General features: G+C 37.6%; 1 protein-coding gene across 1 annotated transcript in view; it reads right to left on the reverse strand.

Annotated features, from left to right (window-relative positions):
* Positions 1–15,303, reverse strand: part of PRKAR2A (protein kinase cAMP-dependent type II regulatory subunit alpha) — a 58,128-nt gene that overhangs the window by 21,315 nt on the left and 21,510 nt on the right. Inside the window, exon 2 of the mRNA XM_051627492.1 lies at positions 13,365–13,400. Coding sequence (XP_051483452.1) covers positions 13,365–13,400 — 36 coding nt within the window. The remainder of the gene's footprint in view (positions 1–13,364; positions 13,401–15,303) is intronic.

Genomic DNA, 15,303 nt, shown 5'->3' on the forward strand with positions numbered 1-15,303 from the left:
AAGCAAGGGGTGGGGAGAGGGAGAAGTAGCAAGAAAAGTTTGCCACCTTTGTTTATGCAAATTTTATTGCCTTCCAAGATAACTGCTGTGCAAAATGTGTTTTGTCGAGATGAAAGTCCTTGAACTCTATGCAAATCTGCACAATAGTTCAGCATTTAGCCTCCACAGGCAAATAAAGCCTTTGTCAGACATGCACACCATCCTGTAGTTGAGACAGCAGTGTTACTTTTCTTCAAAACAGTAGCCAAAAGACTGAGGCCTGAAGACCTTCAGACAACACAAAAGAAGAGGAAAAAACTTCATACCAGCCATGAAAATTCTACATCTTATATAAGGGGAATGCTTTGTTGATATTTCTGCTGCTACTGGAAGAAGTAGCAAAGACAGCCTCTATCATATGCTCTCTGCAATTTTGGATAGCACTTTCTGTACTTGGGACTCAAAAATTCTATTCACTTGTCTTATGAGGATCCATTACCTCCAGTGGATCCCATCAGACCCACCAATGAACATCCACCCAGACTAGGGCATGCAGAACAACTTTTCCAGTTATTTATTCAGCTCAGTAATCCTGCACTACATTTAAGGCTACATGCTTTGTATTTGAGCTTTCCAAAGCTTCAAACATTTTGTAAGTCTGTCTCTCAAGGGATAGATGCTCCTCTTCTGGGACCACTACATCAGCTGGAAAGGTGACCACTTCCAGTGGCTTGTCATTCCCTCTTTGACAGCCGAGTTGCTAAAGCAGGCACATCCAAAATGATGTCATTTAGAGGAACTTTGCAAGCTTAAACAGAGTTTATACACAGGTCTTTGCTGGCACAGATCAACGTGATTTTCTGCACTTGGGAAACAACTTCAAGTTTCCTCTCACTTCTGTTGCTGAATAGCTCAGGACTTGCTGGTTTAGAAACTGCACTTTGTTTCCCAAGTTAAAGATCTGACTGTATCAAAGCAGATGACAGATTCATTCCTCGACCCAGCAAGTGGGAAACAAAACTTGCACCCAATTTCCACTACCCAAACAATTTTCACATTTATGACAGTTAGAAAAAAAAAGCAATACTGAACACTGAAAAAGAGTTAAGCCATCTGCAGAAGAATCAACTCTTTCGGCCTCCAGTTCACTAATGAGAACTGACAGAAATGAAGTGTAAATTTTTAGTTAAAAATAACATCATTGTGCCAGCCCAAAAGTCGGATCTCAGGTCTTAAAAGACTGGTCTCTCATTTACTTTACATGCCACATGAAAATCCCCAGATGCAGGAGTACCCACAGCAGTACCACCTTGTGGCTTCATTCTTAGCCCTCTAAGAGGGGTAACTGAGATACAACTCACAGTGACTGGAACTTGAGCAAACACAGCCCCTTCAAATCTTTGTCAAATACCAAGGCAGCATATTCAAACACACAACTACTTGTATGGCCACATCAAATCAAGTGTAAGATTTTTCAGTTGAGAAATGTTTAGAAATAATTAATTTAGGTGGCAAAGGAACAGAACAGATTTTCAGTTCTAGAAGCAGCTTTAAATTTCATTTAAAGTTGTAAAGAAATTGAAAGAAAACTAACTTGGTTCTTCACAGGCAGTTGTTCTGTGTTACAGATAGACTATGAAGACACCAAATCACTCAGTATGGCTGTGCCAAACCAGCTCAGTCCAGCAGGGATTACAGGTTCAGGTGCAGCTCTGCACACAGTCCCAAAGCCTGGTCAGGTTGGAAAGCTGCACAGATGATTCTGTCAGGCAAAGAAGCCTGTGAGACACTAATAAGCCTGTAAGGCCCTTCAGTCCTGCAGTGCCTCACCCAGCTCTGCCAGCCTCTCTGTACTGTTACACATACACAGCAACAGGTAATCGAGGGGCAGAAAGTGGGAAACGTTCACCTGGCTGACCCAAAGCCTTGCTTATACCCCTAATTCAATTTGAAATTGTCCACCTCTAAAGTGGACATTATTGATACTTCTCAAGGTCCACTACTTTAATAGAGCAGTACAACTGAGGTCACCAGCAGAGCTTGAAGGGAACCACTGCAGCTCACAGCTACTCCAAGGCACAATCCTGGACAGAGGCTTTTGGCCAAGGAGGACAGAGCATTGCAACCTTTTACGAGAAGTGGATGGTGTATTACAGTGCTTGCTGCCCTCCCTATCAAAGAAACCTTTGATAGCCATTTCCTCAGTCTGATTACACACTTCCCAGTAGTATTACTGCCTAAATCAGATTTCTCCAGCTTGTTTTCTTTCCAACATATCAAGACAGAAATGCAACAGTTCCAGTGACAATGGCTTGTGATAAAACTGTAATGCCAGCGTCACACACTCCTACTTCCTACTACACTTCAGTCATGAGTTCAGAACAGACTGCATAATCAATTATATATGCCACCTTTTATAATAATGTAGGTTTTTCCTCTTTGCAGGAAATTCAACTCTACATCCACAGACATCTTTTCTCCCAAGATGCATAAGTACAGGCAATATGTCTTTTAAAATTATGACAATTACCAGCTATTTCTATATGTATATTTGTTTTTATATTCTCAATGCATTTTTCAAATATTTTACTACATTCATATAGATTAATATAAATCTGGGTTTAAATGCTAATCTAAGAGGCTTTATCATCAGAGTAAAACGATTTAGACAGTGCATTGCAGCAGAACAGCCATTAAAATTATACAGCCACAAATTAAATTTTCTTTCCACTACAGGAAGATTTGGGAAAGTATTTACAATTACATTTCCCCAGGAGCAAACAAAAGCTTTCATCATGAATAATAAATGGAAAGTAAATAATCAGTCTCTTTTAGATTTATATCTTAACATATAATGAAAGCATTTACATCTCATGAAAACATTACATGCAGACAATACATCTTCAACTAGATTTTAAAGACAAAACATTTAACCTGTGATACAATGTGTTCTTACTTTATTATTTCTAGGTAGGCATTGTTCAGGGTTTGTTTGTTTTGCTTAACCCCTTCTGCAACAAACAGTATCTAGCAAGGAAACTGCCCCAAGTTAACAGGCCCTGCTTAGCCACAGCCATCCCTGACACTGCAGGGGTGCACAGCACTGGGCAAAGAACAAACCCAAGGCTCCTCAACACACTTGAGAACCTGCTCATGGGCTCTATTATGGAAAAACACCTCCTGTCAAACTAAGAGGCAAATGGGGTGGGGACCAAAAGGCACACTACAGAACAGTAATGAAACTTCAGCAGACAATCCTCAGCCTGCACAGCTTTATTTAAATCCTTCTCCTACCCCGGAGTCCTACCCTGTGCCAGTGCAGGACTGGGGACAGAATTATCTTAGGCTCTTCCACCTCTTTGGTACAACCAGATGAACATGACATTTGTACTTTTTCTTTCTTTAAATCAAACCAACAGCTATTTATCACTGTATTTGCTTTATGTAGTTGCCTGCTGAATTATACAGAGGCCCAGCTTTTCCTTAGTACTTTTACATATGAGTTATGCAAAGCTCTTCAGCTTACTCTTCCACTTTGTGTGCTCAAAAGTGGTTAAAGGGTCACACCATCCTACTCCACAGAAGCCAGATGCTGGAGAACAACAACAATGAAGTTGTTAGGTTACTTTGTTTCACAGAAAAAACACTGTCAAAAGTAACCATATAAAATGCTTCTAGTTCATCTAAATACACATTTGTGCATACACTCCAATAATTCTACATAATTCCTAGACTGCAATTTTGGTAATTTGCAATCTACAGCTTACAAAGGCCTTAGGAAAGCACTCTGCAGGTAGAACACAGCACTCAGCAAACAGTCTCTCTCCTGTACTTTGGAGAAGCCAAAGGACAAGATTACCTGATCTCACAGAAATCATCTGCTAACCAAGCCACAACTAGAGCTCCTGCACTTCTGGCTTCTACATGTCTGTTGATAACAGTAGAGCCCAGTATCCCATCAGACAATAGTGTTCTGGGCCGTGCAACTAAAGGGTGGGTCAGCATTAAAAATAAAAACAACAAAAAGCTTTCCATCCTGGTGGAGGACTAATTAAAAATAGGAAAGCCTTCCATGTGGCAGTATCAACAGCAACAAGCAAATCCAAAATATTGCCACTTTGACCTTAAAGAGTAATTTAAATTTGCTACTTGTTTCCAACTCCCTTTAATACATTTAAGCACAAATCTTAAAAAGGCAGCAGGATATTTTAGAGCTATATGGTGCAGCCTGAGAAATTAAAATGAAGCTAGCTTTATTAATGCAAGTTAAGAAATCAGAAGACTGAAGGGGATAAACATGCTGCTGACCTTGTTCAAGCCTTCTAAGAGAGCCTTACCGATGAGATAGTCATCCATAAAAAAGGTCTCCTGGAAAACATGATGCTACTACTATTTCAGAGCACCCAGCTTCACAATTGTAGAAGTAAACTTTCTGCTTTAATGATCTTCCATTTCAGCCCATCACAGAAACCCTACCACGTTTCTAAATGGTTATGCAACCAATGCAGATAAAAGCAGAAATTAAACACAAAAAAATGTTTCTGTCCCTGATAAACACAGAAATGCTTTATCTCCATTAAAACCAGCATGGAGAATGTTCCTTTTACCTTCAGTTTACATCAAAATACCACAAGTTCCAAGAAATGCCTCAAATATATACCTTTTCAAAAAAAGGGCAGGTATTTTACAGGCTTTTAGTTGCAAAAAGCAGATAGGAAAGATAATGTAGCTGAGAAATAAAACAGAAAAAGTATTTTTCCAATCCAAAAAAAGAAGAAATTCTCTTTCAGTTTCCAGACCAAGGCATTTTTTGTTTCTATACCAGCAATGCTAAATAAGGCACATATTTTAAAAGAACCACCAGCATCTTGGGAAAAGTGCACTGAAGCACTGGTGTTAGAGCAAAGCAGATATTTAGCAATGAAAATTACCCCCATCTTTCTGACATAAACGTGACAAAGAATTGAAGGATGTCAAAGCATTAGAATGCATTTTTTGAATTAATGGTTCAGCAACTCAGATATAATTTTTAAAGATTCCTAGAGAATGTCCAAATAGATTAAAACTCACATTACCCCCAACAGAACAAGTATTTAGCTGGAGCCACAGTGAACAGTGTAAAACCAGCATGGTTTTAACACAAGAGGATTGTGGGCTGAGTAACAATGTGAAAGTCCCCAGGTCCCTGGCACAAAGGCAAAGTAGGGAATGTGGAAACCAACTGTCCAATCACTTGAAGAAAAACCCCCATTTCACTGCAGGTATTGAACAACTCAGATGCCCTGGTGATTTCTAGTAATGGGGAAGGCATAACTATTTGACTTGATGCAACTCATCTTCAAGATGAGTCAACTCTTGACTTCAGTGGCTCACAGAACAACTGGATTCATGTACAGGAAACACACAGTTGGAGGAGTCTGGCAAAAAAAACTTAATACTAGGCAAACTTCATCAGTTAGAAGTTGTGTGCTTTCTTTATGACCACTTAGTCCTGGTTTTCTGTTACACAAGGTTAGTGAGTTAAAGAAGATTATAGGCCTTCCTATGCCAAATTTTGGAGACATGGGAAAAAAAAATTCAGAGACACTAATCCCAATCAGGCAAGTGCTTCAGGCAGCCAAGTACCTATGGACAAGCTATCTCCCCAAAGTCAAGCCTTGATTTAAGTCTCTCTTTAAATGAGAGCACTATAAAAGTGCTCACAGCAATTCCTAACTGAGATTGCTTTAAACCTCCTAAATTCCCTGAGGGTAGTTTTTATCATGCTATCTAAAGCTTTGCATTATTTGAAGTACACTCTCCTCAAGGTGTTCTGGGGCTAAAAATGACTGCACAAAGTTTCTGAAAATTCATGGGATCTCCTTCAATACTTAAATCAAGTATGTTTAAAAACTTTTCTGTTCTCCAGGGACTGTTCAATCCATTTCACATTTAATCTGAAGTTACAGAAACCTAAACTTGCCATGACTCTGTTAATCAGTGTGAGACTATTACATCTATGACTTAATCTAAAATTTATATTAACAAAGGGATAAAGAGCTGCCTTATTTATTCATGAGAAAAACACAAAGCATATCTAACTCCAAAAGTCACTCCAGATATGTACACCACAGCACCATGTTTTGCACTAAGTATAAAATTGCCTTAATCTGTATCACGACATGCCTTTTGATATTTCCTCAGTGTGTTTGCTTTCAGCTTGTTGTGCACAACAAACCACAAGGGAATATTTTCACTGGGGCTTCAATTCACATGTTAAAAACCAGCTTGGGTTCAAAACAAAAAGAAAAAAGAAACAACAAAAAAAGCTCCCTTTTCCATCTCACCTTAAAAAAAGAAAAGTAAATTCCAAGCCATCAAGTAGTGAGAGAGTGAAATTTTATTTGAAAAGAAATCAGCTGAAGGCTGATATTTTCAAAAGTATTTGGGTATCTAAAGATATGGACTAGCATTTATGTAGGCTTTGTAAGTATCTTTAATGTAAAAGAATTAATGAAATTTAAACACCTGCACCTTTTGCCACCTGAATACTTAAAAAAAAAAGGTCCCTACTGCATTAATTGCTTAATAAACATGCATAGATATACCTTGTTCTCCCAATTAATAAGGAGTAATTTGAGTTAAAATATTTGACTTCAGATTAACAACTTCCAATCATTATGTAACACTACAAGCATGAACAATTATTTAGAAAGAACGAATTTTAAAAGATAAAACCTGAATGAATCCTACTCCATTGTAGCACTTAAATTCACTTATATTTGTACTGAGTAGCTGGGATCAGATTTCACTGGACCAGGTATTGCACTGACTTAAGTGTTATTTAAAGTGTGTTGTATTTCTCTTTACGTCATTAAAAAATCCAGCAATGACAAGCAGAATTATTCACAACAATGTGACACCCAAGACATTGTGACGTCACAACTGTTAAATCCCAAAAAGCAGCTTTTCATTATTCACTCAATGCCAATTAAGTCTCAATATTGCAAACACAGAAAACAAGCTTTTTTGTTTCATGAATCATGATTCAGACACTTCCTTACAGGAGAACACCCACACAATTTATCACCACTTTCATCTGTCATCCCACACACTTGGCTTTTGCTCGTATCAACATTTTTCAAAATGAATTATTTTCACTCTAGTTATGATATCAGTTTTGCAATCATCAGGGCTAGCAAAAAATGATGGAAGCATCGGGTTGTTGCAACAGGAAAACTATTCATGCCATTTGTAAAAATGAATTTCTGAACGTAAAAATCTCTCACCATTTATCAACTGCCTGAACACATTTCAGCAGAACTTATTACGCCATCAGTTTTGTGAGATGGTGAGTAATCAATATAGAAGTTCATTAAATAGCTGTGAGTGATTGTGATTTTCAAGTCATTCTCTGATAATCTGATGACCTCGTAAGGAGAAAGCAAAGAGAAAAGGCACAGAGACAGTTAGTCACTCAGTCTTCCTGCCTTGATGATTTGAAGTGATAAGAATTTATCACTGAAATAGTAGATAGTATCCTGCAGGAGAAAATATTCAAAACCACCTCTCAAAAAAGCACTGCCTCTTACTTTTTTACTACTATTTCGATGTCCTAGTTTAACAGGATCCCAAAATGGTATTCCTTACCAAATACTAACACGCTGCATGGCAATAATTAATATAAAAGCTCTCTTTAAAAAATGTCATTTTAAAACTCTAAAAGCTACTAAAAAGATTTGCTATGCATATTGTCATCCTATCCTGACATCTCAACTTGCCAGGGTGTGAAGAAAATGCTGCATCTCACTGGAAAGCCCAGAGAGAGATTGGATTTCAACTTCCAATCTACTTTATGAGGTAATTGCTCATCTTTGATAGGAACCAGAAAAAAGAAGAGATGAAGAGTCCTCCATTGCCAAAATGGTGAACCAGTGAGTTTAAAGAACCAATGGTCACACATGTCTCTTACAGAAAAAGCCAGGAAAGGTCAGGGGACATCAATTTAAACACTATTCAAAGACAAAATTCTTTACCTGCAACCTCTAAACACAGCACATTAAAATATCACATGAAGATGGGAAAAAAACCCAAACAACATAATTGTCACATCAGGCTGCTAGAGAGAGAAGAAACTTCAAAAATACTGACTCCAAATGCCATCATGTTTATGTTTGCTATAAACAGGAAACAGGAATTTGGTAACATTTTAAAAAAACTATCCCCCACACATGCAAATACCTCAGGAATCACACCCTAGGAGAGGGCTCTGCACTTGATTCCAGGGACAGCAGATTTGATCCTTCTCACTTCACCGAGTCTCTGCTGAAAGCTGCCCTACCAAAGGCACTACCTGAAACAAATCTTCTTCATTTGATTACTTTTTATATGAACATGAAAATAGTCACAGATCTTGGCAGTCATGTTACTTTGCTGATACAAAAATACTGAGGAAGTAACTATTATATAATCCAGGGAAGCAATATATTATTTTTCAGTCTACAGTTGTTGAATGTGAAAACTGTAATCTCATTTCTATCCCAGAAGCCAAAAGGAGATTGAGGAGGGGTACAGGCATATGCAAGAGAGAAAAATTACACCAGGTCACTCAGACAAACAGAAATAATTAGAGAAAACAGATAAAAACCTCCTGTCACACATGTATGGTATGGGTGTCATATTTTCTCAGAATTTTTTCCTACCCCATGAAGAAGTCAGCAAGTTTGCTGAAGAGTGGGTGTTCTGCAGAATGAAACAAAGGTGTCTAGAAATGGGAGTATAGAATTCTAGCAAAAAAACTTTTACTTTTCTGAAACTAAAAGAGAAGAATCTGTGGGCCAGGGAGACTGTAGTAGGCATAGCACTCTTCATTCTAAAGCCACAATTACCTTTCATTTGTATCCTGCTAGAAGCAAAATTCTCTTTGATGTTATGTGTCAATTGTTATAGTGGGAGAAGTTTCAATGCACTTTTCCCTCTAGTTTTGAAGACATTATTACTTGAGAAAGGAGGTATCACCAATTTTCTCCCACCTCCATGCAATCCCTAGTCACTAGCCAAGGGCTGAGATACTCCCTGGTATTCTCTGCAGTCTCTTTCAGTACCGAAAAGGAAGTGACTAACAAAACTAGGTTTGGCCGGAGCCCCTGTGCTTGGAGGAAGATCAAGAGACATAATCATGCAAGTATGAATTTTGGCACAGTCCAACTTTTGGGAGGAAGGAATCTGTATGGTTTTCAGGCCATCTAAACCATGCCTGGGCAGACCAAGTTAGTCAGCAACCATTTAACATGGGTTAGTCACACGAGTAGAAGGCTCAGACACTGCTAATTCACTTAAAGACACTTTGACTGGGTAATTAGAACTGAAACTGCCCAAGGCACCACAGTCTATGGCATCCTACAGCTAGAAGACTTTAAAATCTGTGGTTTGGAGGTTTTTTTCTTGTTAATTTCTACATAGGGATAGCTTTTGATTTTGCAAATAGAGGATTCTTTTAATCAAGTCAGCTACTAGCCTGTATACAAATTAGAACTGACCAACACTTGGTGTTTTGTGCACACCTCATGGAACCTCGAGATGATGCACAGCAAACGTGCTACACACAACTAATCTATTCAGTAGATAATTTCCCAGGGGAACATCAAGCTCTCATTTCTCTTTCTCCCTCCTAACATTTCTGGGAAAAGGCTGTTTCTCTTCACCAGAACACTACTTTGCCACTCTACACTTCTATAAATAATTCCATGAACGTGATTAGATAAGTCCCTCTTTTCCAGATTGACCCTCCTGCACAATCTGTGGAGTTTCTGTCTGTCCCACCCATGGACCTCTGCTTTGCTGGGTCAGTCTCTGACCAACACACAGAGCCTTATTTATCTGGTCAAGAATGAAATGGGATTCCCTGCAGAGCCTTTATGGCTGTAAAACTGTGTGGAAGAGTTTAATGCCAAGCAAGACAACACTAGCCCTTCTCCTCAGGGAACACATCAGCCTAGGAGATGAGTAAGTAGCAGATGTTGCAGAAATGGGGAGCATAAGTGGGCAGAATGAATCCCCACAGCTCTACAGGGTGAGAAAGAAGTAGTAGTATGTGAGAATGTGCTCGTGTCACTTATGGGATATGAAAGCAGTATCATCACCTTGGTCAATGATTCAAGAAGTGAAGAAATAAAATTTGTTGTTCTTCTGGACAAAAATAATATAAACAAGGTATGTTTTAAGGTACAAGGTCAACTTGACCTTTTTAACCGCTGACTATTTGTCAAGCAGTTTTCTTAATCCTGATTTCTTGAAGTATTTCACTGAGGTACTGCATAAACTAGAAGCAAACTAATTTGTTCAATGTTTATGAAAAGTGCAGAAATAAACTTCCTGAACAATTCTCGCCATGTGTCAGATAACTCCTCTTTTGAGTAAGTCTTAAAAGAATGAGTTATGTATTTACAATCATTAAAACAATATCTGTCAAGGGAGTCAAGAGTCTAAGCGTCAGGCTTAGATGTTTCATAACTAAAAAGAAACACCTAAGTGAAAACCCAGTAACCATTACAACAGTTTTTTTCAATGGGTTTATGTATCCTTAGAATTTCTGTTAGTTCACCAAAGGAATCATGATCAACCTGTTACCTTTATGCAGCTAACCACAACTGACCAGGAATAAACACTCCACACACACCATTTAGGACATTAATAAAGGAGTTTAAAAGATTCTGTAGCTGCTGCGTGTAAGAGAGGGTCATAAACAACTGCTAGTCTGCAAGAACATATATCCAGCTAAATCATTTACCAGAACAATTATTAGTCTGTCCTAAACTGTATTTATAATGTAGACAATCACTTTATTATCTTATACTTTAATTAGAATTAGATTTTTTCTAACTTTCATTCTTCACCTACTGAACAATGAGAGCAATTCCATGATTCCCTAGACAGCCAAAAGCCTTAAAAGAAAAATTCTTGCTTGAATGTTAAGTCTTTTGTTCAGTATGTCCAATGTTAGTTTCTAAATTATTCTTCTATTTTGCTCTTCCAGAGTTGTGTAAAACTACAATTTTGTACATATAAATCTTGATCAAAGCAAATAATTGAGCTCTGCTCTTTCCTCCCCTTACAAACATACACTGCACTGGAAACATGACAATAGCCAGTAGGAGTGAGAAGGTTCAACACACACTAGCAGAATGTTCTGCTGAATAGAGAACCAGATAATAGTACACTAAATGCAATTACAGCTTTTCTTCTCCATGGTTTGTTCTGCTTTACTTAATTAGTTAAAAACAGATACATTTAGATACTATGCTGAGTAACCCATAATGCAATGTTGGTTTCTTATTTGTTGGTTCATAAAGAAAAAATCCTATAAAAACTGCAGAATGGAAGGCTTATTAAAACTTAACATATCTAACAAGGAAATAAAATCAAATTTAGAGCACCAAACCAAAAAACCAGTCCTTCAATTTATGCAATGGATTATAAAACGTGGCTATGACAGCAAGGGGCTGAGTTCAACAGCAGGAGAACCCTGCCAGTCCTATTTGTCCTTCTTAACATACACAGCAGTAACAGAGTGCAAATAAACCCCAATCAAACCACCCACGTGCCTCAAACCAGTAGATTTCTGTACTTTTCCCACCAAGAGAAGGAAAAAGGGGTCTCCTGGTATATGCATGGATGCATCTCCTTTGCATTTTAGGAATTCCCACACTGACCATGACCAAATAGACAGTGGAGAAAAAATGTTGGGTTTTTTATTATGAAAAATATTTAACACACAGGAGTAAAGCAACCATAGTCTATTCATGTTTGCCTCCATGAGGATTCTAACATGTACTGTGAACTCTGAATTATTCTGGCTCTTCTTGGAGCAGCAGTGTTATTAAGCATCTGAACAGTGCCCCTTAATCCAATTGCAATTCAATTTTACATTTGCTGTTTAGTTGTTCACATTAACCTTTAGACCCCTTCAATGAAGAAATGTTTTCTTACCTAAGAGTAGCTCAGTACAATGAGAGAGCAATAGTGTATTTCAGAATAGAGGATTCAAAAATACTACAACTACCCTCTGATTAAGGCTCAACTTTTTAACTTCAGGAATAATTCAGCCTTTATTTAAACCTAAACCTGGAGAGGTATTTAATTCTCTTTGGTAAGATTTTACTCTGTCAACAGGTTCCAGGATGGATTAGTTTAATTAGCAAAGAAATTAAAATGCCTTGGGATTCTCCAGATTAAGATGCTCTACAAGGCATGATTTCTAATATTTACTATTAAAGTATCAAGCTCTATCATTCAAGATACAGTTTTGCCTTGCCTAAATTTCTCATGTAATAATAGACCAAAATTACTACCACTGTTAATTTTTAAGAGTTATTAAGTTCTCATTATACTAATAATTCTTTATATGTAGTGGCATAAATACACAATCACATCCTTAATCATACCCAAGCAACTGAACAGCATGGGTATAAGGACATTTTGTACATAAATTAAATATGTATTTATCTCATACATATTTATATTCCATATGCATATTGCCAGCAATGCTCCACCATAACTATCATACCAAAGTACATGTCAGATAATACACACAAGTTACAAACTCAGTAGAATTAAACTAGAAACCAGAGAGAAAACACTGAACATACTGGCATTTTTACAAAGACATTTTTCAAATCAGAACCACAACAATTTTCCAGAAAAGCTAAATGTTGCAATTAAATATTTGAAGGAAAAAAAGTAACACATGCAAAGCACTCCACACTGCACCTCAGATGAAAAAAATAATACAGTACCTTCTCATCTACACATGACATTTTGTTTAGGTGATATTGTTCAAAAACTCTTTGAAAAATAATTTGTTGGGAATAAGAGTTACTGATTAAAGCATTAAATATTGGTTAAGTTAGAAAACAAGCAAACAAAAAGTATGATCTGTGTTTCCAGAACAAGTGAACAGCCACAAATCCAATGACTTTAAATATCAGTTGCACAAGTAAGTAGCTAAACCAGAGGGGACACCTCCCACATGCCCCATTATTTCTGTATTCTAACCAGAGATAAAATTCTCAGCAACATGGAAGAAGAGGATATGTGCTCCAGCAGGAAGAAGCTGCCACTTTCCAATTCACTGCAAAGCAACCCTTTGCCATAATTATTATGTTGCATTTTTTCTGGACAGAATCCTTACTACTGCTGAAGGTGCTTAAACAGTCTGTGATCACCCCCAGAACTGGTTTCTAAACTACTCTCAAAGTGTTGCCCACTGGTTTCTACAGTGAATTAAGAAACAATTCTCACTATTTCAAATAAAAATACTGAAAGAAGTATGAGAAATAAGGCAGTGATGAAGAGAAGCCAGCTTGCAATCTAATATCAAAACTTCCTCAGAAACATGAATTTCTTACCTGATACTCTTCTGTTGTATCGGTTTACAACGGGAGCTGCAAAATAAAGAAATCAAAATTACAAATGCTATTTATTATTACAAATACAAAGTCATAATATCTTTAACATCCAGGATACACTTTACTACACAAATCCCATAAAGATCTCTTTGTTTTAAAAAAAAAATGCTTCAATACAAAGCTTTCATCCTCTTACTTGCCAGCCAGGAAGTGTTTGTTCAAAGTTAAAGCTTGATTTTCCAGAAGGCCATTACATGCTAAGAGTAAGCACTCTGGGGTTTTATTTTTTACCCAGTTCTGAAAAAAATACACCTCTACAGAGGTTACCTGGTCTTAACTCACCATCAATTCCCCACCCACTCAGCATTATTATAAAACATCCAAGCATCTTAAAGTTCACTGTGCCTACTTAACACGGATCATCAAAACACATCAAAAGCTGCTGGAACTTACTAGGTAAGCCATTCTATACTCCCACACAACACAACCCAGGTAACTGCTCAGAAAGCACTCCCAGGCAGCTATCCTTGACCAAGGCTAACTTCCATAAGGACACACATTTAAGTTGAAAATTTCTGAGCTGGAGGATCTATGGTTTCATTGTTTCTTTGTACCTGCTGTTTGGTATACAAGGTATTTGAACTTTAACCCAGGGTGAACTTCCTGACTTTCACTATTCACACACATTTCAACATTAAGCCAGCCTTCAGTAAACAGCATTTTTCCTCCTTTTCACTGTGGCCATGTTACTTGTTTTTGGGAGTTGCTTCAGTCTCAACACAGAAAAGAAAATCAACCTGTAAAACTTCACCCCGAACAAACCCAAAACCCCAAGCTCTCCTTCACCACTAACAACAGTGATTTTATTCTGAATGCTTCATGCTTTCCCATTCCTCTTCCCCTCAACTGGTAATTGCATTTTTCTCAGTATGACTAATGACTTTTCTATTCCATTCTTTAAACGTTTAAGAATTACATAAGCCTTTATACCACATCAAAGCACATGCATCACAGAGACAGATTTATTAAACACACAGTACCAAAATCTTGATGATCTTTTAATTTCTTTGAACTTAGAAACTTTTCAGTATCTCAGCACCACCAGAATATGAAGAACAATGCTTTCTTAAGCAAGTACACAAGAACTCTGCTTCTTTTGAGCATTTACAACCACTCTGTGTCTACATTAAAACAAATAACTGAGAATAATACCAGGAAAACAAGATCAAAATTATTATTGTGCATTCTTTTGAAATTGAAAAAGAAACCAGAAGAAGGAAGATGTTCAGGGGAAGAACGATCAGGCTAATTCCACAGAGTTTTCAGCCACATCTATCAACAAGGGGACAATGCCCAACTTAAAAAGAAGCTAAGGATTAAACCCAAGATTTTTAACTTCTGTAGCACAGCATAATCCTTATAAAAATAACACTGATGCAGTGTTCCACACCTCAAGCTTGAAGAGGTTCAAAAACACCGAATTATAACCATGAGAATTCATGAAACTTTGTTTTCAAACCTTTAAGCAGTTTTTGTCAGCAGCAACTTTTCCTGCAAATAAGGGCAGCATATATTGCACTTGTCAAAGGGCACCATGGATGCAAGAAGTTATGTTACCTTCAGGGGAGACAGGCATTTGGAACAGAGGTCTGTTCTGCTTTGTTAAATGAACTCACACACCTCCCTGAACTGAAAACCTTCACACATTTTGCCTTGTTCTTAGCTCTTCCACATGGGCCTGGCTGTGGCCACCAGTGGTGACAGAATATCACTCTAGACATTAATTTGCCCTGCAACAATACATTTATTCTTATCTCTAGATTATTGAGCTAGTTTAACTGAGTAACTGCTACAAAGTTGGAAAGCAAATATGGAACTTAAGGAACAGGAAAACTCACTACAACTTATCTAGAGACACCAACAAATGCCTGCCAGTTCT

The sequence above is a fragment of the Apus apus genome, chromosome 9 (assembly GCF_020740795.1).
Source record: "Apus apus isolate bApuApu2 chromosome 9, bApuApu2.pri.cur, whole genome shotgun sequence".
Classification (NCBI taxonomy): Eukaryota; Metazoa; Chordata; class Aves; order Apodiformes; family Apodidae; genus Apus; species Apus apus.